The 25019-nt window shown below is 44.7% G+C and overlaps 1 protein-coding gene across 3 annotated transcripts in view; it reads right to left on the bottom strand.

The window, feature by feature from the left end:
• The window catches only part of DYRK4 (dual specificity tyrosine phosphorylation regulated kinase 4), a 34960-nt gene that overhangs the window by 7419 nt on the left and 2522 nt on the right, over positions 1-25019 (bottom strand). Inside the window, exons 2-11 of one of the 3 annotated variants that reach the window (XM_040978760.1) lie at positions 22757-22856; positions 15385-15450; positions 13848-13964; positions 13087-13225; positions 10892-11055; positions 8264-8400; positions 7820-7960; positions 5920-6058; positions 4492-4573; positions 688-860 (exon numbers count right to left, since the gene is read on the bottom strand). In XM_040978760.1, the coding sequence (XP_040834694.1) occupies positions 688-860; positions 4492-4573; positions 5920-6058; positions 7820-7960; positions 8264-8400; positions 10892-11055; positions 13087-13225; positions 13848-13964; positions 15385-15450; positions 22757-22856 (1258 nt within the window). Of the gene's footprint in view, positions 1-687; positions 861-4491; positions 4574-5919; positions 6059-7819; positions 7961-8263; positions 8401-10891; positions 11056-13086; positions 13226-13847; positions 13965-15364; positions 15451-17988; positions 18019-22756; positions 22857-25019 lie in introns of those variants that run through there. The other 2 variants (XM_040978762.1, XM_040978761.1) reach the window with 2 other exon arrangements.

The raw sequence follows: 25019 nt of genomic DNA, 5'->3' as shown, positions 1-25019 counted from the left end.
CTGACTGACTGCAATGGCTTACTCCTACGGCTGTTGATTCCCACCAGAAGTAGTGTTCACCTGTTGGTACAGGAATCAGGTGGAAAAAGAGAAAAGCTGGCCTACCTTTTTTTTTTTTCCACTCAATAAACTTTCATATTTTATGTTTGGTAAGTTTTTTGTTTTTACCAAGAGTTGCACATTACTTGTATTTTAATCATTCACCAGAAGCAAATATTTCACACGTGGAGTGTACGGTGATGTGAAAATGTTTATGTTTCAGTAATACGTAGACTTCAAAATATAAATGAAACTGGAAGAATGCCACATGGAATAAGTCGAATAGAAATGAAAGTTAGGTCGAGGACAAAAAAGAAAAAGAAAGGTCCAACTCTTAAAGGAGAGTTTGTTCACATACTTCTGAGTTTTTCTATCAGCTTCTGCCACACCCCCACACACATACTTTTTCTTGTGAAATACATATATAACAGCTTGAATTTAAAATGTCATTATTTAGATGATGATGGTGCAACTGACATTCGTTGCGGTTACTTAAGTTCTCAGTGAAAATATTACAGGCCAACTCAATAATGTACCAGAGAGCACAGTCAACCCAGACCAGCCCTCGGCAGGTGTGTGCTGAAGCCAACCCTTGAGGGACGCCATGGTGCAGACCTCACCATGCTAGTGGCCAGCCCACCTCCTCACCTCCATGATGCAGGCCAGCTGCTCCACTTCATCCTCCCCGGCAAACAGAGGGTAACCGGTGTACAGCTCCGCCATGATGCAGCCCAGGCTCCACATGTCGATGGCCATGTTGTAGGGCAGGCCCAAGATCACTTCTGGCGACCGGTAGAACCGGCTTTGAATATAGGTATAGACTGAGAGAGTTAAGAGGGAGAAAAACTCACATGGAAAAAAAAATCTCCTTTCCCAGAACATTCTTCTCTAGTCTCATGGATAGCTTCATGGTGGAGGGTGACCGAGAACTTAGATTGCAGCCCAGTTTTATCCTATGAGCTTTTAGAGAGACTTGTGACCTCAGGTCAGAATTCACGAGTCACATGGGAGATGTCACATCCAACCATCCTAGCAATTTGATTACTCAGTGATGTTATTCCCACTTAACAGGAGTTCCAAAGGAGCACCCATTTCAGAGATGCGAAACTAAGTCGGCCAAGTTAAATTAACACGCTATTGAATGACTCTTGTGTCATAAGTCACACAATTGCATCGTTTGCTTCAAGAAAGTCTTTTCTTTTTCATTTCTTCAATGACACATTCAGTAGCAGGTCATTTAACCTCATGTTGTAAGTTTTCTATTTTTCTCTCTGTTGTTGATTTTGTTTCATGGCTTGTTGTTTAAAGGGATGTCTAGTAACTGTGTAGTATAGACTATCACATAAAGATGTGAAGATATAGTGCAGTGTACATCACTACTTCCAAATCAAAGATGGACGCTTAATGAAACTGCTGAACGTATCTTGAGAATAGGATGCTCGACTCTGTCATTGCCCATGCCTACAATGTCAGGATACACTTAAATAGCAGAAAAATGGACTTATGACTGACTGTGGAGAACTATGATATTGTAATGACATGGGGAAAATTAGTGAGGAAGGGGAAATGGAAATCCCAGAGCCTAGGGAACTGTATAATGAAATAATAAAATAAATTAATTAATAAAAAAATAAGAAATAAAACAGAATGTACCCCAGCCTCAGGGAAAATCATATGTAGTGGTCTGCCCTTGGAGTGCATGCATCAGGACTAGGTCTCCTCAGCTGCTGATACCTGTGCAGTAGACAGCATGTCCATATGCACATGGGGGACATGACGGTCAGCTCATCTAGACCAGCAGCAGATGTCAAGCTCCTCATCAGAGGATGAAAAGCAGAACAGGTTGGACAACTCTCCTGGCCGAGCTTTGCAGCAAGTGTCTGGGTCGGTGCATACACTGAGGTGGACCTGGTCAACCAATATTCTTTGGAAAGATTTTCTCAACTCTGGAGCAACAAAACCACCAATTAACACCTCAGAAGACTCTTCCCTACATAGGATCTTGGGGCATCATCAAAGGACTGTCACCCATCCCTGGGAGCTGAGCCAATCTGAGGCCAGGAGCCCGGAGCTTCTTCCAGGTCTCCCACATGGGTACAGGGTCCCAAGGCCCTAGGCCGTCCTCAACTGCTTTCCCAGGCCACAAGCGGGGAGCTAGATGGGAAGCGGGACTGCTGAGGTTAGAACTGGCATCTATATGGGATCCCAGTGCGTGCAAGGTGAGGACATCAACAACTAGGCTATTGTGTTGGGCTCTAGAACTATGAATTTAATGGGATTTATGTAGCATTTAATGATTCCAAATGCTTTATATACAAAAATGCTTTCAGTCCCAACAATAACCCTGAGTTGTCGTAGTTGTAGCAGGTACTATCATTGTCTCCATCTTGTAGATGAGGAACCTGGGGAGACAGGGGGTCTACGTGACAAAGCCAAAACTTATTTTTATTTATTTATTTTTAGAAGTGCATTTCTTTTTTAAATTAAGATTTGCTTAATTTTTATTGCAAAGTCAGATATACAGAGAGCAGAAGAGACAGAGAGAAAGATCTTCCGTCCAATGATTCACTCCCCAAATGATCGCCACGGCCGGAGCTGAGCTGATCCAAAGCCAGGAGCCTGGGAATTCTTCTAGGTCTCGCACATGGGTGCAGGGTCCCAAAGCTTTGGGCCATGCTCGACTGTTTTCCCAGGCAATAAGCAGGGAGCTGGATGGGAAGCAGGGCTGCCAGGATTAGAACGGGCGCCCATATGGGATATCCTGGCACTTTCAAGATGAGGACTTTAGACACTAAGCCACCACACTGGGCCCAAAAGCCAAAATTTAAAATCAGACAATCTAATGCTAGTGGCCACATCCTATACAGAAAGTAAGTCAGGGGCCAGCATAGTGATTCAATGGGCTAATCCTCCACCTGTGGTGCCGGCATCCCATATGAGCGCTGGTTCTAGTCCTGGCTTCTCTACTTCTTATCCAGCTCCATGTTTATTTCCTGGGAAAACAGCAGAGGATGTTTCAAGTCCTCGGGTCCCTACACCCACGTGGGAGACCCCAAAGAAGCTCCTGGTTCCCAGCTTCAGATTACCTCCATTCAGGGCTGTTGAGACCATTTGGGGAATGAGCCAGCAGATGGAAGACCCTCTCTGTTATTCCTTCTCTCTCTAAGTCTGCTTTTCAAATAAAAACTAAATATTTAAAAAGGTAAACTCTCACTATTTAAGATCAAAAGGGAATTCAGAAAACTCATAGAGAAGCATAGTGTTCAGATCTGAGTATCTTAGGACTCAGAACGAATGCTGTCTAGCAGGTTACACAGCTTCCAGAACCTGAGAAAAATAAACACCGCAGTTCTCTGTGGGGGGCAATGTTTTCTAGCTGGGATTTCTCATAGGATCCACACACAAAAGAAAAAAGTGACACATCCTCAAACGCGATTTTGCACTGTGCTTGGAAACATCTATCTGGTCCTTCTAAAAGCTTAGAGAGGCTGCTGTGATTATTTTATTTGAAGGACAGAGTTACAGAGAGAGAGAAGCCAGTCCCAAAAGGACAAATATTGAATATTTTCTCTGCTATGTGGCAGTGAACTTAGAAATGCACACACACAAAAATACAGCAATGAAATGAAATGATCACTTTGGAGTCTGATTGCTGGATTTAGTTCCTGTTTCTACGCCTGTGGAAATGTGGTCTTGTGGTCCTCATCCACCAGGGCTACTCGCTGAATTCTAGCTGGCAAAGCCTATAAAGCCTGCTAAATCTGGGTGTGGGTGTTGTGGTGTAGCAGATAAGTCAGCATTGGGAATGCCCACATCCCACAGCCTCACACTGCAATACCTGGCTTGAGTCACAGATGCTCCACTTCTGATCTCGCTTCCTACTAACACACATCTTGGGAAGCATCAGGTGATGGTTCAAGTACCGGGATCACTGCCACCCACCGAAGACATGCAAATGAAGTCCCAAGGTCCTGGAAATCCTGGCCCAGCCCCAGGGCATTTTCAGAGTGAACCAGTGGACAGATTCTCTGTCTCTTTCCCCATCCTCTCTCTCACATTAATGAACAAATTTAAAAATCTTAAAAGTCTGGTAAGGCCAAAGCAGTCAAACTTTAGAATGGTTTTACTTTCTACAGCCCAAACTCCCACATATTTGGACATTGAACATCTGGAATGCGACCCTGAAAACTAGGATTTGTCAGAGTCCTTGAATGATTCTGATACACATCTAGTTGGTTTCTAGGACCCAGTGTTCTTAGATAATTCAAAACCCACACACTAGGAGAGCTTCCGAGCTGTTTGAACCCAACCTTCTGTTTATAGATGAATAAACCTGAGTTTAAACAAATGAAGTATTGTGTTCAAAAATCACACACTCTTGCTGAGCATAGAAACCAGGTGACCTCAGGTGTGAAGGGAAGACTCAGACCGAGGCACTGGCATAGGGCCTACCTTTCTGGTGTTCGTAACAGCTCGATCCAAAGTCAATAACTTTGACGGAGACTTGGCCCCTTTGATAGAGCACTATATTTTCCTAGAAACAAGATAAGACATTCATCAAGTTTGGATTAGGTTGCTCTAACTCTATTTACCCAAATTCTGTCCATCCTTCAGAGCCCAGTTCAAACATGGCCACTTCCAAAGATCTTCCCCATCTTCTCTACATCTCATGATCTTCCCCTTCCTCTGACACCCAACTGACACATAATCTGTACCCCTGACTGGGACCCAGTCAGCACTGATTTGCTGCATTTCTTTAGCAGTTGCGTAATTCCTGAAGACAGTGGCTTTAGCTTTGACATCTGGTTCTGCATCTTACTCTTATAAGGACAGACGAATGCCACTGCCTAGATTTCTTTAATGCTTCCATTATCTGCCCTCATTAGCATACTGCTAGGACAGCAGAAGACTCCTCATGTCTCAAAGGCAACCATTCCTGGGCTGATTATGGGTAAATGTGAAACCAAGTGTTTCAGTATCGTCGTGGATAAGAAGGCAATATTCTGCCTGTGCTCTCATGTACTCAAGGATCTCAAAGTCAAACAAGCAGTTTCAACTTCCTGCTAATGTCTTCGGAAAAGCAGTCAAAGATAGTCCAAGTTCTTGGGTCCCTGCTACTCCCACGAGAGATACAAGGAAGCTCCTGGCTCCTGGCTTTGGCCTGGCCCAGCCGCAGCCTCAGCCACTGCAGCCATTTGGAGAATGAACCAGCACAGGAGAGATCTCTTTCTCTTTCCTTCCTTCTCCCTGCGACTCTCTCATAAACATACATCAATCTTGGAGAACAGACCAAATGCCCACACCTCCACGAACTCCCTTAATACGTGTTTGCTTATCATTGTTATTACTGAGTATTGTGTGAGATCCAGGGGCCGTGAGAGTGACCTTGGGGGAGCTCGTGGTGGTGCCATGGGAGAGGCAGATAAGGAAGCAAGGGAGTGGGCCTGTAGGGACAGCTGTGGGAGGGACACACACACTTGGAGAACAGACCTTGGTCTGCGTGGGGTTTGCGGCAGAGGGCTCTGGTGAGGAGTTAGACAAAAAGGAGAACCCAAGGACCCAGCAAGCACTAAGGGCTGTTGGTGACTGTCAATTTTCTCACAGAAAACAAAAGGCAGTCAAGAAAACAGGTTGCTAGACTTCCGTAACCCTTCTGGAGGCCAACCTTCAGGCCTTGCTACCCCTGTCTCCATGACAGCCCTGCTCTCTTCTGTTGCTCAGGATTTGGGCCTGTGGCTTCCCTGCAGCCCACTGGACTGACAGAACCCATCTGTAGGACTGCGTGGCTTCCAGTCTGGATCTCAGCCATGCTGCCTGCTCCAGCCACCGCCAGCGAATGGAGGGAATGTGTTCCCGCGGTGGGATGGAGATTGTACTCACAGGTTTGAGGTCACAGTGGATGATTTTCTCTACATAAAGCATCTGTAAGCACTTCAAAAGGGAGAGGGTGAAGCGCCGAACTATCGACAGACTGAAACCTTGAAAGCTGTTGTTCTTCATCAACTCATACAAGTTGATTCTGGGGAAAAGAGAGAGAAGCTGATGCTACAGGTGTCCAAAGGATCGGACTGAGTTCGCACCTGCCACCTGCTCTCCCTCGAGAGTCAACTCAACAGGAAGATAGGCCTTTTATGTCCTGTTTACTCAGTGTTCCTGATTCATGGCAGGCCCAGGATGAAGCTCAACAGGGCTGGCCTCTCAGATGTCCCCTTATGTAACAAGCACAGGGCTATGCTTGTGGGCCAAGAGGTTGGAGCAGACTTCTGTCATATTAGCCATTCTTCGGGCCTCTGGCACAAATCTAGGAAGCCTATAAATGTCACTTGATCCAGCAGCACCCCCTACCCCCATCCCAGATAATAAGGCCATGTGGACAAGGAGCAAGACAGTGGAAAGATGGGATGGAGACAAGATGCAGAGCTCCTGCCCCAACATAAGCAGGCACAGCTGCTGGATCCTGTTCTAGCATGGCTGTCCAGGAAAGGGTGCTTGCTCATTCCAGAGAACCAGCTCTCCAGGGTGGCTGGAGTCTGAGATATTATAAAGAGACCTCTGCCTTGCAATTGTTGCATGCTAATGGAAGACACAGGAGAAAAAGAAAGCCTTATTTTGAGCTGTCAGTTTGGGATATGCAAGAAATAACAGAACCCAGAAATGATCCTGTGTGTTGTATCCTGCTGGCTCCTCCCAGCCTTCCATTTTCTATGATGAATTGACCTCCAGGGTTTAGCGAGGGATGCACTGGAGAAATGATTCCATTCTGACCTGTAACCCCGGGGAGGCTCATCAGCCTGTTTGGAATTTAGTTTCTTGTCCCCATATCTGGACCTCTCAGAATTCATTTAAGTACCATGAGAACCATCTGGACACTGTGATGAAGGGCCTAGGAGGGCAACCTGGGTTATCCAGTTTGTCAGCAAGAAGATAATTCACCTTTTCCCACTGGAGAATCAACCACACTTTTGTAAGCAACAGAAATGGTGAGATGCCAGCTTTCCCTTGGCTAGGTAATCTCACCATCAGCAATGCCATCGCGAGAGCTCAGTGAATCCAGTAACACTGGCGTCTGAGAGCTCACCCACCATTCTTCTCCTTGGCTAAATGCACTCTGGCTTTTGGGTTTTATTTAAATTGCAGCGGGCAACCCTTTCAGAGAGAAGTCATCAAATTAGCATGCCTCCACAGTTAGTGTTAACTTTTCAGCTTCAATATTCAGTCAGACCAGGCCATCTAATTATCAGCGTTCTACCCTTTTACTAAAAATACCTGCAGTTGTCCTTATTTGGTGAGGCTCAAAACCCTTTTTCTGAATACCTAGCTGCATTTTTCTTAGGGTTTAAAGCTCTGCTCTGGGTGCAGTGCTAGTCATCAGAAAATCACAGAGCTTGAAGAATTTAATGATTGTCTTATCCAGATTCTTCAGTTGGGAAGCCAATGGCAGACAAATAAAGTGTTTTCCCACATATTTCAGTTAAGCTGTTGGGAGCCCAGAACTTGTTCTGGCTGTTTCATCGAGTCAGCATCCAGCCCAGGGAAGCACATCGAAGGCCATTATACCCAGGACAGGCAGACAGAAGGACCAGGTGAGACAGCAACTTTTTTGGTCCCAGCATCCTTACTTCTAGAATTTCTGGATCGGTGAGCAGCTCCTGTGTCCACTCTAACTCATTACCAATGCTAGTCACACCCAGGAAAATCCAGTATCCTGACCTCTAAGTTTCCCATCTGTCACTTAAGTAACTTCTCAAATGGAAGCAAATTATTAAACATAGCAGCTGACCCCAAGAGTTCAAAGGTGATGCAGAGGTGATTGCGGAAGTAGAAAAAGTCCTTCATGTGCACCACGTTGTAGGTGTTGTCTTTGTCCTTCTTTCTGAGAGCTTCCAGGATCTTCAGCTCCACCAGGGCCTGGTGGTGGAATCTTAGGCAATGGCAGAGGGGGTGGGAGAGGGAAAAAAAGACATGGAGACAGAAAATACAGGTATCAAGTTATGCCTTAGCTCTGAGCCCGGGTCCTTAGTTCTTCCCTGAGATCCCAATAAGATGGTCTAGGGTAACAGAAAGCATCACAAACTCGCCACTTTCTCATTTACTCTTTGACCCTTCTTGGAAGCATCCAGGCAGAGGCAGTGAAAGATGAAAGGGAAGAGAAAGACCAGAGGAAAAGGGTGCCCATATGCAGGGTCCCCGCATCTTTGACCTACACTGTCCACCGAGCCCACACCTTTTCTTGTTCCTGATGATTTTCAGGGCCACCAACTCATTGTTTTTGTGATCCATGCACTTGGCCACCTGCCCAAAGGACCCTTTCCCGATCATCTCCAGGACCTCATAGCGATAAGCGATGTGGTCGTGTAGGACCTGTGGAAGCCAGGCCAGGTGTGAGGAGCAGAGTTCCAGGACCTGGGGAGTCCCTGACTCAGGGGACCCATCCCCAGCTGGCTCATGGCTCATGCCTGTGGGGAGTTTTCTGAACCACAATGGACACTGTACCACCCTCACCCTCACCTCACTGTTGCTGCAATGATTCGGCTATTGCCTGGCCCCAGACTACCCACAGGCTTGTCCATGGCCAAGGATGCAAAGCACTTCACATGGCATTCAGTAAACTTGGATTCAAGTTGTATTCCTCTAGTTTTCTCCATATCTTAGGACCTACAGTGTAAGAGGATTGAACAAAAAAGCTCTGAAGGTATCTTCCTGTTAGGAAATTCCATGATTGTTAAAGTTGAATAGAGTTCCAATTGAGGGGAAGCAGGGAAGCTTTTTTTTTAAAGTACAGTAAGAGAGATCTTCCATCTGCTGATTCATTTCCCCAAATGTCCACACAAATCACAGCTGGACCAGGCCCAAGGCCATGAGCCAGGAGTTCCATCTGGGTGTCCCAAATGGGTAGCATGGGCCCAAGCAGTTGGGTCATCTCCTGCTGCCCTCCCAGGCACATTATTGGGGAGCTAAACGAGAAGTGGAGGAACTGGGTCTTGAACTGGCACCTACACAGAATGACAGTGTCTCTGGTAGCAGCTTACCCTGCTATACCACAGGGCAGGCCTTGGAGTTCTATTTCTGACCTTTGATGTGTCACCAAATCAAGACACTTTATGTCTGCTTTGCTGCTTCTTGATCAGATTTGGTTGTCGCTTAAGCTCAATCAGATTTAGCCCTATCCCAGAGACAGTAATTCAATTTTTTTTTTTTGACATTTCTTGGTTAAAAAGGAAAATATTTTCCAAGAGCCAGAATCACCCATTTCTCTCCTAGGGAACAGGCGATTGATTAGTCAAAAATTTTTCACAGGTCATTTTTGATCAAAAACAAGGTGGCTTCAGATGAGCCATTTAGTCCCCATGGGTGGCCAGAGCGCTCATCTGAAAACTAAAGAATCTGGATAAGACAATCTTTAAAATCTTCAAGCTCTGTGATTTTCTGATGGCTAGCACTGCACCCAGGAAGTTGGGGGTGTGGAGGATGTTTGTGCACAGTTTCTCAAGATGGGAGTATAAATGTGCGGTTGGGATCTAGTCACACAGGAGAACGTGGTGATGTGCAGTATGCACGTGTGTGTGCTCTGAAATACAATGCAGACGGAGAATTGGGGCTTATGGAAAGCATCCATGATCCCCCTCTTCCCGCTGGAAAGAACAGCTCTCTAAGGTTGGACATTGAGGGACTGAGTTATAGTAAATTAACAGAAGGCAGTACCGACATCCTTAGAGAATTCTTAGAGGCTCGGGCTCAGGTAGGTTGGGGTGAGGGATGCAGCAGGGATGAAGGGATTAAGTGTGTCTAAAGTGGAGGGCAGGATTCTATTGAGGATTCTAAAGCAAGGATCTGCTGACTCTATGACATTTTCTGTATGTGAAGGTTGCCTTTTCTGGCATGAAGCTCTGTAGTTTTTATAGACTCCCCCCCAAAAAATCTTTGACTCAAAAATGTTGAGAACCATGGCTGCAGATGGAGGGTAGGTGACAAAATCCCTGGTTCTCCTCCAAGTGTGGCTCAAAGAGTTGAAAATCCAGACGTCATCTGGAAAACCTTTTGGACATACTAAATCCCAGCTGTCCCTTCACACCTGCCGGTTTTAACAAGTCCTCCAAGTGGTGTGTGTACTAGTGAAGCCTTAGAAACGTGCCTCTGAATGCCATTAAGAAAATCCACCTCTTCGACAAAGTCATGCTGACTCTTAAAACCAACCTGTGAAGAAACGTGCCGAAAAGGAAATTTCCCAGAGCTGACAGCCTGTGAACCGAGCCTCACACATTCAGACACTCTCAGAAATGGAAATCACTGCCTAGATTTCATCTTCAGGCTGGAAAGAGGTACTGCACTATCCCTGGGGAACCTCATGCTACCCCAGAGACACAGTCCAAGACAAAAAGAAGAGCTGCTGGAATCAGGTTTTGGAAAGCAGCCTGAAGTTAAGTACTAAACACTAGGCACTTCAGGGACCAACATGTTTTTGTCTGGGAGTGGCAGAGAAGGAGAGTCACTGTAAAATAGAAGAGTGTGCATCTAATCACACAGTGTGGAATTATATGGAGGCAATGACAAAGCAAGTACTGGGGAGATCATCTGACTCCAACCTGGTCTTTCCTAGTGAGTGCAGTGCTCTGCCTGTGAGAGGTCATCCAGATGTGCACCTGTTATCCCAGATACTCCTCAACAAAATCAGTGTTCTGTCAATAATGCATTTGGCATACTACTTTGCACACCTTTCTATGTTTAAACATGGCATTTCTTTGGTCTAGTACCTACTGGTCCCTTCTATCTCTTACCCTGAAATACTATTCCTTTCCAGGCAATACCCTGCTCACAAGCCCTCGCGTTTCCCACAATCCACTTCCCCCATTACCTTCATGTAGGAGCCATTTTCATCATCAAAACTTGTCTTGCTCAGTTTCTCGGGAGCCATGTTGAGCTTGTCAGCTTCAAGCCCCAGGAACCATAGCTCTGTATAGCCCAGGATTTCACTTCGTTCATAAAAAGACAGCTGGTTCTTAAAAAACTTTAGGGCCTCTGTGTGAAAAACACTACAGCCGTCAGTCAGTTGAGGGGATGAAGGGATTTGCCTGGGGTACAGATTACGGCCTGCCTCCCTGCCTCTTCCTGAGCCTGACCTCAGCTAGGTGGTTTATAGAGACTCACGCAGCAAGAACCTCATACAGGGCAACGTCACGAGGACCAGGCTCAAGGCCAGGTGCTTATTTCAGCAAAACCCAAAGGCAGGAAAAGGGGTCATTTCTACCCTTAAGGAACTATGGGTTGCAGCAGCATGCATTAAAAAAAAAATCAAAAGTAAACTTAGGATCAACAATAGTCTGAGCATATATCATATTGTTTATGGAATTAAAAGATACATTTATTTCAGTATAAAAATGTTTAAATCAATGCATACTTTTTTCATACTATGCATTTTCATTGACATTTTTTGAACACCTCTACATGCATGGATTTCAAGATCATTTTGCACCAAAATAAATGTATGTTTTAATCCCATTTTCCACACATTCTACTTTTAAATGTTGGTATGTTTATGAGACACCAAGAGTGCTCCCACGCACTGTTTCATTTGCCAAATGCCCACAAGGGTGACAGATGGGTCAGTGCTGGAGCCAGGAACCAAGAACTCAATTACAGGACAGAAACTCAGTTACCTGAGTCATTACCACTGCCTGCCTGCATCTATATTAGCCAGAAGCTGGAGCTGGGAAAGGAAGTCAAGACTTAAATCCTTGTATTATGATGCGGTATGCTATGTGGGCATCTTAGCTGCTAGGTTAAGTTCCTGCTGCATGCAAAGTCTGTGAAATTTTCTCCTACACTCTCAAGGAGGCATCTGCTCAAGCTAATGTGGAACCAGGCTACACAAATGATCTATACCGAGAGTGTCTGGAAGCCATGATCGTTTTCAAAGACCAAACGGGTAACAGAAGCGCAACTTGGAAGACCCAGGAAGTGCTCCCATCCAGACCAGTAGATCAGCTAGTGGGAAGCTCAGACTACCAGGAAGGAGTTGCCTCGGTTCTTCTCTGCATTGCTCGGATCAGAGCAGGATGTTGATATTTAGCCGGAGGGGTGAAGGGTTGGGGATGAAATTCATACTTAAATAGAGGAGTGTTCCCAGAAGAGAACTCATGATCATGTGACTGATGAATCCCTGGAGAGTTATAGAAGGAACCTCGAGGAGAAGCAATAACATTCAAGAGGGATAAGACCCCTGGCCTCCCATGGGAGCTGCACAGTCACGTAGCCATCATGTTCTCCCAGAGGAAGAAAGCAGAACCCACACAAAAGAACATGGAGGTAGATACCAATTTTGTAAAAGCACCTGGCACTAGCTCAGAACTGGAAGTGGGCCGTCATGGGCAGCTCTTGTTCTTATCTAACCAGCAGCAGCACAATAAATTTCAATTTCACAATGGAGATGCTCCATGGATTTGGGTCTCTTCCTTTGGATCCTCACAGCTTCCCACAGGGGGTCTGCCTCCCAGTCACGCACCTATGTGTGATATTTTTCAGCTGCCATTCCCTCACCAGATCTGGTGTATAGCCAAGGCATGGCACACTCTGAAGTGGGTTCCAGCCAAACACTAGGCCCCTAAGCTGTCCATGCCCTTATTCCTAGGCCAGGAGCCCTACTAAAGGCTTTCTCAGCCATTTCTGCCAAGACCTCCTCTACAAAAGGAGAAAGTGCGGCATTTTTCTCTATTTTTGACTTGCACTTCCCACCCTTCTCTCTTCTCCCTAGTTCCTAGGTCTATGAGGTGGCAGGAGCCTTCTGTTGGAGTTCCCTGGGAAGCCAGTCAGTGCCCATGCATCTGATGTTTGCCCAAGGCAGTACAGAGCTGACACTTTCTCTTGGTTGAACTGCTGCTTCTACAATCCCAGGAAGAGATTGAAGACTTAATTTCTACTTTTTCTTGCTCTCACAACTCTCACACCCAGCAGCTTAGCCCTTTCCAGCTCGGCTCAGCTCAGCTCTGAACAACTCAACCACCCATAACCACCCCAAAATGCACACATCTTGTTGCTGTCCCAGAAGCATACCTGTTGCTGTCAGTGGCACCTTGTGCTTCCTCGGCGATTTCTGCTCTGACTTGCTATCTTGTTTTTTAATGCCAGAGTGGTAAGATGTCTCTAAAGCCTTGAGCTCAGAGGCCAGCACGTGATTGTGAGTTTGATTTTCCTGTCCAAAGGGGAAAAAAAAAAAGTTAGCAATAGAGAACTACTGAAGTTTCTCTGGGGTGGGGTGGGGTTGGTCACAAATCATTTATCTGGCCCAGTATACACATATCCAGGTACATTAAAAGAAAATAATTTTGTTCAATCTTCCATTTTTTTTTTCAAAGTGTTTGTCTGACTCCTACATTATGCCCCGGGAGATCCAGGTACATCACAGTATACAGTGGACAAATTCAGCAATATGTCACTGCAGGCAGAGAGGGCAACGAGGTTTCACTTGGGAAGGCTAGTTCCCCACGAGATAAAGCTGACTTGCCCAACGACACCAAAGCTTGATTTTAGGAGCTGATGCCACCTCTTTATTTTGATACTCCCCCTAGAATGTCTCATTTGGTCCTAGCACAGAAAAAGGAAAAATGACAGGAGGAAAATAATATTGTATGTCGATCTATCATTGATATACCAGATGTTCTCAATAAGTCTTCGTGGTTTATTGAGAACCCATACTGTGGATGACACGAAGGTCCATGACGTATTCAGTCAAGCTCACCTTCTTTCTAACCTGGTTACAGACCAAAGCCAGGTCTTTCACTTGACTGCCGAGGCAGGTCCATCAGCCTACTCACCTGATGAAGCAGGGGTGGCCTCAGCAGGATTTTGTTGCTGATGCATGGGAAGCTAACCATGTTTTTCTTCCCCTTGGTATCCACAAAAGGGAGTGAGGTAATGCTGGTGTTTTTGTTCTACATGGGGAGAAATTGGATAAGTTATGGAACTCTCAGGCAAGAAAGTGTCCTCGGGTGTTAGACCTGCTAACACTCTCAGTAAAGGAAAGATGGATCTTCTTTGAAATCTGGGCTCAAATCTGCTTTTAATGTTCTCAGAAAAGCAGGTTTCAGGGAACAGAATAATCTAGGTGATGGGCACTTTGAGTTGGAATTTGTGCCCCACCATGACAATCTCTAGACCTCGAAGAGGTCATGTCAACTTCTTCCCTGTGCCTTGTTTATTCCATCACCACAAGGACGGCAGCTATGGAAACCTGATCATGAGGTTTCTTTTGGATCAGGGAAGACGGCAGTGTGGAGTACTCCACAGCGAATCCTTATTATTACCATTCCAATATCTCACCACCCTTGCATGGGGAAGTTCTTTATGATGCAAACATTCTTTGGTGCAACATAAGCTCCACTTCCGCCAAATTTTGCCCTTCTGCATTGATTGGTTAACTGATTAATAAAAATAGTCTGACCATTAATGAATAACAAAACTGTGTGGAGACACTGTATGGTGATAAGAATAGAATGTTATCATAGGATGATGCTAAGTTAAAAAAAAAAAAAAAAAAAAGAAGAAGAAAAGCTTGTGGGCCTAGCAGCTAAAGTCCTCACTTTGCACACACCGGGATGCCATATGGGCTCCAGCCTGGTGGCCTGCTTCCCATCCAGCTCCCTGCTTGTGGCCTGGGAAAGCAGTCGAGGATGGCCCAAGGCCTTGGGACCCTGCACCTGCGTGGGAGACCTGGAAAAGGCTCCAGGCTCCTGGCTTTGGATTGGCACAGCTCCAGCCATTGTGGCCACTTGGGGAGTGAATAAACGGACGAAGTTCCTCCTCTCTGTACATCTACCTTTCCAATAAAAAACATAAATCTTAAAAAAAAAAAAAAAAAAGCTTGTAAAAGGTTCCCTAGCCATCCACTTGCCCTCGGTTTCCTGCAGCGACAGGCACTAACCATGGCTTCCTACCTGCTAGGATCCAGATAGAGTTTAAGTGTGTTCCCCAAAGGTTCACGTATTGGAAGCCTGCTCCCCAATATGGCGATGGTGGAACCCTTGAGCAACGGGGTCTAATGAAGGGTAGTTAGGTCACTGCGGGGGAGCCATTCTGAGAAAGGACTAAAGCAGCTTTCACAGGACTCTGGTTAGTTCCTGCAATAGCAGGTTGATATTGAAAAAGCAAAGTGACAATCTGGCAGCTGCCTCTCTGTGGCAATGCGACCTCTTGGGTTCACACACTCACCATTGTGATATCATTCACCACAAGGGTCTGCTCAGAGGCCAACAGGTGGGGCCAACACTCGGGGCTGTATGCATCTCTTTATGAAGCACCTCAGCCCCAGATATTTGCTAACGGCAGACTGAACTAAGGTAACACCCGACTCACGGATTGAGCCATTCTGATGTTCTTCATCTTAGAAGATGGTTTCGGGACTTGGGTCAAAGATTTACTCTCAAGCAAGATCAAGTATGAGAACTGTAATAGCTCTTTGCATGGCTTCCCCCCAAGTTATGAGATTTTTTTGTTTGTTTCATTACAATAAAGATATACTTGAAAGCAGTTCTCCTGACTCCCAAGCTAGAAAGAACCAAAAAATAAAAAAGACTCAAAGAAGTACTCAATAAAGTACGAAGGAATAACTATTCAGGAAAATGCTCCTTCCAGATCTTTCCAGAAGAAAGTCCTGGTGTTGCTCATCTGATGGTTTTCATGCTTAAAAAGATCGCTGTAATTTTTTTTTTCAAAAATCTAGACTCCCTCAGCATGGAGGGAATAAAAGCTGTGCGGCTGTTTCTCTGTAGCACAGAACAAGCTCGCAGCCTTGCCCAGAACCCTCTGCACTCTCAGGATGACTCCAAAGCTTCCGGAAGGAGAACCTGCCAGAACCCCAGGTTGATCAGAAGAAACTTCACATCTAGAAAGGGTTGGGGAGCAGAAACCCCGATCCTAGAGCAGTGTGTTCTGAAGGGTATTACTGAGCACACCCAGGAGGAAGGAGGCACAATTGTGGGCTGCACATAGATGGTTTTCTAACGGTTACACATCTATTTTAATAGTCACTTTAAAAATTACAGCCTGCACACTAAATTGTAATTTTGATTATTATTATTCAGTATAAGGATACAATTTAAGTAAACAAACTAAGCTGAGTACCATAAGGGTATGACAAAGCTGGCACTGAAATGAGTCCAGTCTAGCAAACAGGCTGTGGTTTGATCCTAGTTTCTGTCCTTTAAAAAAGAATTCACAGGCTTCCTTCTTCCAGAATACTCCTAAGAAAAGGACGAACATTTGCCCAAAGCGGAAACAGGGTCTCTTCCTCTCTCTTCTCTCTCTGACTTTGCCTTTCAGGTACATTAAAATAAATTCATAGGCATTAAAAGTAACCATAAAGTATTGATATTGGCTCTTTACGTGTAACAAATGCACTGTACTAATATGTCTAATATGTGAATAGATGGGTAGAGGGTTAGGGAGTGGTCGATAGGAATTCTCTGCAGTATCTGCTCAATTTTTCTGCAAATCTAAAATTGTTCTCAAAAGTAAAGTCTATTTGGAGAGTGAGCCAAATGGAAGTGCTCTCTCTCTCTCTCTCTCTCACTTTCTCTCTCCCTCTTTCTGTGTGTGCTTTTCAAATAAATAATTCTTAAAAAAAAAAAACTCCTGAGTAATGGCTCTCACTAGTGACATAATAAATTTATTCTGCCTAGTCCAAAGGACAGAAGAAAATCAAAGTGCAAAAATTAAAGAGAAGGAGTGTCTAGCTCAACTCAAAAGTTCAGCGTTGTCTATAAATAGAAAAGGAGTTCCCATGAGCTAGTGTGCTCTCCACTGTTTATACTGTGGGAAATACTCCTGGCTTGGGGGTTGGGTAGGGTGTACCCTCCCCCAAGTCTCATCAGTCTCAAAGATTCATTCAGCTCACCCTGGGATTATCCCTTGCACACAGCTTTCAGCCTCTTGGGGAACCCAGACTGATGACCACTGTAGGAAAACACTACTTCCCAACCTTGGTCTCAGCATGACCATCAACTTTAAGCTGACAAAAAGCATGGTGTGCCCATACAATGCTCCATAGCAATCAAACTGCAGAGATGACATTCATACTAACTAAACACTCAGAGCGAGGAGTCTTTGAGATAATGGTTAGCACAGAGACCTGATCAATTCAAATGAAAGGTAGCCAATTGCTATGCTCATGAGTGCCGGCTTACTCCTGAGCATTGAAAACAAGGGGCAGAGAGCCCTGAATACCATGCAAATCTATATTGACCAATTAGCAAAAATCAACCAGATCATCATTTAAGAGGTTGAGAAACATACCATGAAAAACAATGGATTAATAGAAGTCAAGTTCAAGAGCTGATTATCTCAGAGAGCTGATGAGTAGGACAAGGGGAAGGTACACACAGAACTTCTTCCAGTGCTCATTGTTTTCCTTGTACATATGATATATGTGACACAGAGGGACAAGCAGAACTCTCATCTACTGGCTTACGCCCAGCAAAGGACTGAGCTCGGCCAGACAGCCGTCGGGGGTGAGGAAGTCAGTCTGGTTTGGAGCCTTTATCTGTTGCTTCCCAGGGTTTGCACTGGCAAGAAGTTGGAATTGGGAACTGGAAGCAGGAACAAAACCCAGGCACTGTGATAGCAGACGTGACTGTCTTACTCCCTGGGCCAAACACTCACCTCTGTATTATTCCTTATACCTTAGGTATAGATCTTAAGTATTCTTTTCTACATACTCAATATTTAATAACAAAAAAAACCTCAAACTTTAAAAAGCATCCAAAATTGCAGAAAATAATCACAATCCTGACTTCGGCTTTGTACTAGCTGAGTGTCTTTAGGCACTCTGATTCCTCTCTTTTGGGCCTCAGTGTCACCTTGGTGAAATGGGGTGATAAGCTCCTCAGAACATGATTAAAAGAAGATGCAAAAAAAGCTGGACACGCACAAGGATGGCAGAGCAAGGGCATCGGTACTTACAACGTAGATCTCAGGAGGAAGAGCGGGGTCCTGAGAGAACAGGAGAAAAAGTGTGTAAGCACTCTGCTCCCTCCAGCACTCCAAAGCCACCCCAACACAAACCCCTCACAGTACAACACGCTTGTCATTGAGCCGTCAATGGTATCGAGCCAAGACTGGCTGCTTGTGGTTATACAGTCTAGGCCTTAACATTTTACTGATGGGATCATTACATGTTCTTCTAGTTTGAGTCCCCACATGCATTGAAAAGGTGAGTTTGGGGCAGATGATGTAGCAAGGCAGGTTACACTGCTGCCTGGGATACCAGCATCACAGATGAGCACCAGTTCATGTTGTAGCTGCTCCACCTCCAGTACTGCTCCCTGCTAATGGCCCGTGAAAACTCATGGAAGATGGTCCAAGTGATTGTAACACTGCCGCCCCACATGGGAGACCGAGAAGTTCCTGGCTCCTGGTTTCAGCCATTGTGGTCATCTGGGAAGTGAACCAGCAGGTGGAAGCTCTCTCTCTCTCTTCACCTTCCCTCACCTTTCCCCTGTTTCTCTCTGTAGTTCTGCTTTCCAAACAAAAATAGGTCTAATAAAAAATAAAGGAAAGTTGGGTTAATAATCATAAATCCCAGTGGATCACCTTGAAAACCTGGAGCATACTGGCTAGTGAAGCCTCTCCCTTCAGCTTTGATTGCAATTTGCATGCCTTTGCAATACCAAGTGGTCAGCTTGGGTTTTGTGATTTTTAAATATGGAGTGTTGATGAAATAACAGAAAGGGTGCTCTTTTGTATTCACTTAGAAGCCCATCTGTTATAGGAAACCCCTTTTTGTTATATGGAAAGAGAGGAGGGAGATAAAGAGTAAGACAAGGTCAAAGGAATCAGTACTGACTGGCCCCAGCATCAGCCAGCCGCGTGTTCACGCGCTCACCCCTCATTTAACAGAACCACCACCAGGGGATGTACGCACAGTTCCCAGTCTTACAACCAGCAAATACTTGAGAGTTGATGACATAATGAATGTATTAAAAGACATCTGATCCCACATGATAGCAGAGAGCTTTTGAAAAACAATGTCCATGACTCCTAGAAATTCTGGTTTTGAAATTTTCCTTGGCCTCTTCTAAATATAAAAACCAGGTTAAGATCCACTAAGTTATTCATTTTCAATTCTAGCAATATGGACAATGAGGGCCGGGCATTACTATGCTTGGCATCAAACTGAAACATTTAGTTTTCTTCAAAGAATCTCTATTTTAAGATACATCAAAGCTTTTTTTTGGGGGGGAGGGTTGCCCAGTGAATCCTTGGCACACAGAAAATGTTTAAAACAAGTTGGCATCCTGGCCCGGAGGCTGGAGTCCTTGCCTTGAACTCACAGGGATCCTATATGGGCACAGGATCTGGTCCTGGTTGCCCCACTTCCCATTCAGTTTCCTGCTTGTGGCCTGGGAGGGCAGTCGAGGATGCACCCATGTGGGAGACCCAGATGAGGTTCCTGGCTCTAAGTTTTGGGTTGACACAGCCCTGGCCATTGCCACAGCTTGGGGAACGAATTGGCAGAGGGAGGATCTTTCTCTCTGTCTCTCCTCCTCTCTGTATATCCGACTTTCCAATAAAAATGAATAAATTTTTTTTTATTGTTGCTTACATTGTATTATGTAGTACAGTTTTATAGGCACTGGGGATTCCCCCCACCCCTCCCATACCCCTCCCCCCATGGTGGATTCCTCCACCTTGTTGCATAACCATAGTTCAAGTTCAGTTGAGATTCATTGCTTGCAAACACATGCCTAGCATAAAGTTCAGCGTCTTATTGTCCAGATAAGTTCAGTGGCCTCTTGGGGAGACCTTCTATGGTCTGAAGATAGGTCTAACAGCGTAAAGATCCGGTCAGTTAAAAGCCCCAACAAGGCCTCAGTATCAATATACAACATTATGGAATTAATTGACATAGTATTGGGTAAACAATATGTTAAAAATAATGCAAGTTCCATTCTTCGAATCATCTGGGTTGAGACAGTATCAATGACAGGTTCAAAAAATAACAAACAACCAAACAAAAAATTACAGGTTAAATCAAGGCAAACATGTGGTATCTAATCTTTTGGGATTCGCTCATTTCCCTTAGCATTATAGTTTCCAGTTGTGCCCATTTAGCCACAAAGAACTGCAAAAAATGAATAAATCTTTAAAAAGAAAAAAAAAACACCAAGTTGGCATTCAATAAATATTCAGAGGGGACAAACGAATATTCAAGTTTATTGTTTTCATTCCACAAAGACACAGCAAGTGCTGGGTCACACGAGGCACTGTCCGAGGTGCTGACAATTCAGCAAAGAGCCATCCATCCATCAGCACCATGGAGCGACCAATCTAGAACAGCACCTTCCAACAGAAACATTAGGCAAGCAACCCACTCATGTAATTTAAAATTGTGTAGTAACCACTTTAACAGAAGTAAAAATAAACATGTGAAATCAACTTCATTTATCTACTGAGCACACCATCTGCAGAATATTTTTCACATAGATCTACGTAAGACTACTTTTTCAATTTTATTAAGGTATACATTGATAAAATGCACCCCATGAAAGGGTTGCTTGTAAGTGGTTTGTCATTCACTGTTTTCACACTCTGTCTTTGAACTCCGGTGTTTATGCTCACAGCCTCCATCCAGGTGGGCCACATGCCAGAACTTCCACAGGCCTGTGTGGAGGGCTGTTTACACAGACGGTTCTGGAAGATGAGGCAGGTACTAAACAAGACAACAAATCTATAATTTAAAAAGGTGGGAAAGGAAGGCCTAGGTAAAGAAGTGGTATTTAGCAGTTGAATGACTTAGATTTAAGAAGATGGACAGAGAAAAGTCCCTTTGTGTCCTGTGCTGACCCACAACATGACTCTTTGGCTAGATTCCAGAAACACTCTATAGCACCTGCTCATGGTCAGGAAGATGATTGTAAAGTGAAAGCCTGAACGAACAGAGCTCTCTCCTCCAGCTCCAAGGCCTCCAGGGCATCCCGCCAGCATGGCCTAACCTGAGGTGCTGGATGGCCACTAGCTCTTTGGGTCCCTGGGGGTACTGCTCTCCTTACTGGAAACATTAAGGAGCTAGATGCCCTGTCACTTACTAGGCCAGAGGGCCACACAGGAAGGATAAGCTCCAATACAGAGCATTCCCCTGCAGGGCATTGAGAGCCCCACTGGCTAAACAGCAAGGATGGGAAATCTCCATGGGCAAACATAGAACACTCACAGGTAGATTGTACTTTAACTTTTTTTTTTCCCTTTTTTTAGAACCCAGCCAAATGAATGGATGCTTTGTGAAAAGAATCCCACACTACTAGAGAGAGGACCACATTGTGGACTAACAAGCAAGTGAAATCAGCCTTTAAAAATCATGTTCGAAAGTCTCTGGCTAAGATCCATAGTTAAGGTATTTTTTTAAATATATTTATTCATTTATATCGGAAAGACAGACTTACAAAGAGGAGGGACGGAAAGAAACATCTTCCATCCATTCTGCAACTGGTCAAAGCTGAGCCTATCTGAAGCCAGAAGCCAGGATCTTCCTCTGGGTGTCCCAAGTGGGTGCAGGATCCCAAGGCCTTGGCCCACCTTCCTCTGCTTTCCCAGGCCATAAACAAGGAGCTGGATTGCAAGTGGAGAAGCCAGGAACCAAACCGCTGGCCAGATGGGATTTCATTTGGAGGCACAGGATTAACCAGTTGAGCTATCATGTCAGATCCGGTTAAGATATTTAAATGTTTGATGTTTACTACAAATTTTGTTAATAATTCATAATATTAAATACTATGATAATGTATAAATCAGCAATAATTTATTTAAAATTTAAAAATAGACTGGGCAGTTGCAACGCTATGATTATTAATTTTTTTACTCCAGTCTTTTGGGTGAAGAGGTCATAATTGATACCATTCATTTACAATCTCCAATTCATAGCATAATTGTCCACTTGAGCTCAAAGGGGGGCAGTTAACACTATGTTTGCATTTCCTTCCTTAAACTTATTTAACCCATGCAAAGTCTAATTGGGCAACGATGAGAGAGAAAGAAGTTGATCTTAAAGGAAGATACTTCAGATTATGGAAAATATCATTAAAATATAAGTTTCTCCTGGTGCAAAAAAGAATTTAAACCCATGCATAATTTTTTTTTCATTATCTGTGTTTCCATGAACTTTTTAAAGACTCTTATCTTTATTTTGTGTTCAAATAAGTTTGTTTCTTAATTCCATTTTCATATGAACTTTTTGAAGCATCCTCATAGATTGATAAACACAAAAGGACCACATCACTATCTGACCTTTGGGGCTCTGGCATTTGACATTTTCATAGTTTTTGAGACGCAGTTTAAAAAAAAAAAAAAAAAAAAAAGGATGTATGCATTGGGCAAAAACCATGCACCCAAACAAAACTCTGACATTTCCTGGGAGAGTTCTTAAATAATATTTGTTGAGAACTATTCTTGTACTCTGGTGTGGTCCCAATAAACAAAATGAAATAAAAGACACTATGGAAGCAACAGGGGCTCCTCACATACAAGCCACCTGTTAGATGAAGGTCTTGTTCCACAGTTGAGCATCTGCAGGCTCCTGCCTGCCTAGACCTGCCTTTGCCAACCAGCATGGTCCTCCACAGCTGGCCCCTTCACACAGTCCCCAGAGATATTTGGGGCCCGGCAGTGTCCCCACGGTCTGGCGTTCTCAAGTTTTCATGAGGACACCTCTCTTCCCCAGTCGAAATGAAAGGACGTTTACCTTCACAGAGGTGAAATTTTGTTTCTTCCTGGTTTTCAAAATTGGGAGGGTCGTCAAACTTTGTTTCAGTGGCTTTTTAGCGTCCATTTGAGTCCTGTGGGAGGGAAGAGTCAAAACATGAGTCCAGCAGTGGGAGTAAAGACTGATGCCCCTCCAGCACACAGGTGGAAGGAAGCTGGGCTGGTCTGAACAAAGCAAGACGGCTCGACTAAAATGAAGGCCGAGTTTCACTTGTCCTCCGCCCTGCCTGCGGTTGAGGCTGGAGAGCAGAGGGAGTGACAGGAGGAAGAGGGGTGATTAGGAGGTCAGCTGTTAGATGTCAAGCCCAAAAGACCCCCTTTCCCCTGAACTAATTGCCAAATAAACCTCACCCTCTTGCTGTGAGGATATTCTCCTACCCTACGCATGAAGTAGCTGGCTACTAGGATGACCTCGTGTTTATAGAAAAAGAAAGTGGGACGGTTGCTAGGACGGCTTTGCTAGGACCTCATCTGGCTGTCTTCGCACACTCATTTAGAGACAGCTTTGCAAATAACTTACAGCAAGATGAAAAAGCTTGCAGCCTTCTATGCAATCTAGTTGAAGTGGAGATTTATAAAAGAGATACAGTTGTTAAGAAATGAGGTTCATCTTAATCTACACTCCGATGTACTGACCAAGCACAGTAGGACAATGTGTGTGGTATTACCCAAATTATTTCTTGAATAAAAGTAAGGGGCTTGCATGTGGTCCAGAGGAGGCACTGGAAGAAACACACTGCGACAGGCCAGAGCGGGGCCAGGAGAGGTGAAAGGGAAGGTCGAATTGAAGCCGAAGGCACGGCACATACACAATGGAAAACTGTACACAAAACTGACGGGAATAATCATTGTTTGCTAGCAAACACAGTTCTACCTCCTTTTTCCCTGCTGCCCTTCTTTTGACAGTCATTTGCTGAGATAGTCTCTGCGTTCCAGAACTGGGCACGCAGGAGAGGAGGAGCCTGGTAACAGAGCATTACAATGCTAGCGATGGCTGCGTTTACAGAGGACACCGGGAGAGCTGCCAAGGCAGGTCCAGGACTGGGGCAGGTGAAGGAATTTATCTGGGATTTTGGCCATCGAATGGACATGGGGTTGTGCCATTGAGACACCAGAGGAAACCGAATGCAACAAGACTCTGTATTAGAAGCTGCTGCACCGGATGTGGGAGCCCGTAAAAGTCCACATGCACTTATCCCAACAGAACTCTTTGTTCAGTTCTGGCAGTTTTGTAGGTTAACAGAAGGAGCAAGCACTGGACTTGGACGCCAGACTCAGGGCTGCCCCACAAAGACTGCCTCCGTTTTAAAGGAGTCAACTGCTTTCTCTGAACTGTTTTCACAATGGTAAAATAAGAATGGACCAGAAAACCTCTCAAGTCCCTTCCAGTTCTAAATGTAATCTTTCTTCTGTGAAAAGATTGTTAGAACTTGGGGGGTTGGGGGGGAAATCACTGTGCTGGACTACATTTTCCTACCACAGCTGGTTCTGGGGTTATCCAACACTCCCGAGTGTGCCTTGGCACAATCAATCTGGTTTCCGACAATAACATTTAACCCCTGCTCACAGCCTTGCAAATGTTTATCTTTTACGTGTGGTAAACCACATGGGAGAAAAAAATTAAATACTTTGTGTTGCTTGTATCTTGTTGCATGAAGGATTGCACATGAAGTGTCAGAGCTCCCGTGCGTGCTGCTGTGGAGAGCTGAACTGAACTGCATTGGAAATTCCAGTTCCTTATTTTCTTTATCTAACACGCAGGCCAGTTTGCCTAGCTCTCAACACCGAACTCTAGCCTTCAGAATCCCATAGCACAGTGTATCTCCGGAGCTCATTTTTGCCAGTCAACAGTTTTAATTACCTGGGGGTGCAAATATTTTAGTTTCACCTTGATTTGGAATCTTACAGGTAAAGATGACAAGCGTGACTTGAAATGATTATTAGGTTATTTAAATACTAGTCTGTAAAGTAAAAACATTGGAACACTTCGAGTTGCAATCTTTAGAGTTCTGATAAGCTGAGTAAACTCATACGTCTGCAGTTCCCATGTGCAATTGATATGAAATGCTTGCATAATATGATTATTGACGCCATCACACATGCTCAGAGATGAGGCTATCACACCCCCTCCCTAGCCCCAGCCTTAAGAATACTCTGTGGCTCAAACCTCCACACACAGTAACGGATCAGGCTTAATGTTTAAGCAGGAATTGATGGTCTCAGCTTACTGGGAAGGT

Source organism: Ochotona curzoniae, unplaced genomic scaffold, assembly GCF_017591425.1.
Source record: "Ochotona curzoniae isolate NIBS_2020 unplaced genomic scaffold, NIBS_Ocur_1.0 contig_2927, whole genome shotgun sequence".
In the NCBI taxonomy this organism is placed as follows: Eukaryota; Metazoa; Chordata; class Mammalia; order Lagomorpha; family Ochotonidae; genus Ochotona; species Ochotona curzoniae.
The sequence above is the reverse complement of the archived record's forward strand: the minus strand, read 5'-3'. Positions and strand labels throughout refer to the sequence as shown.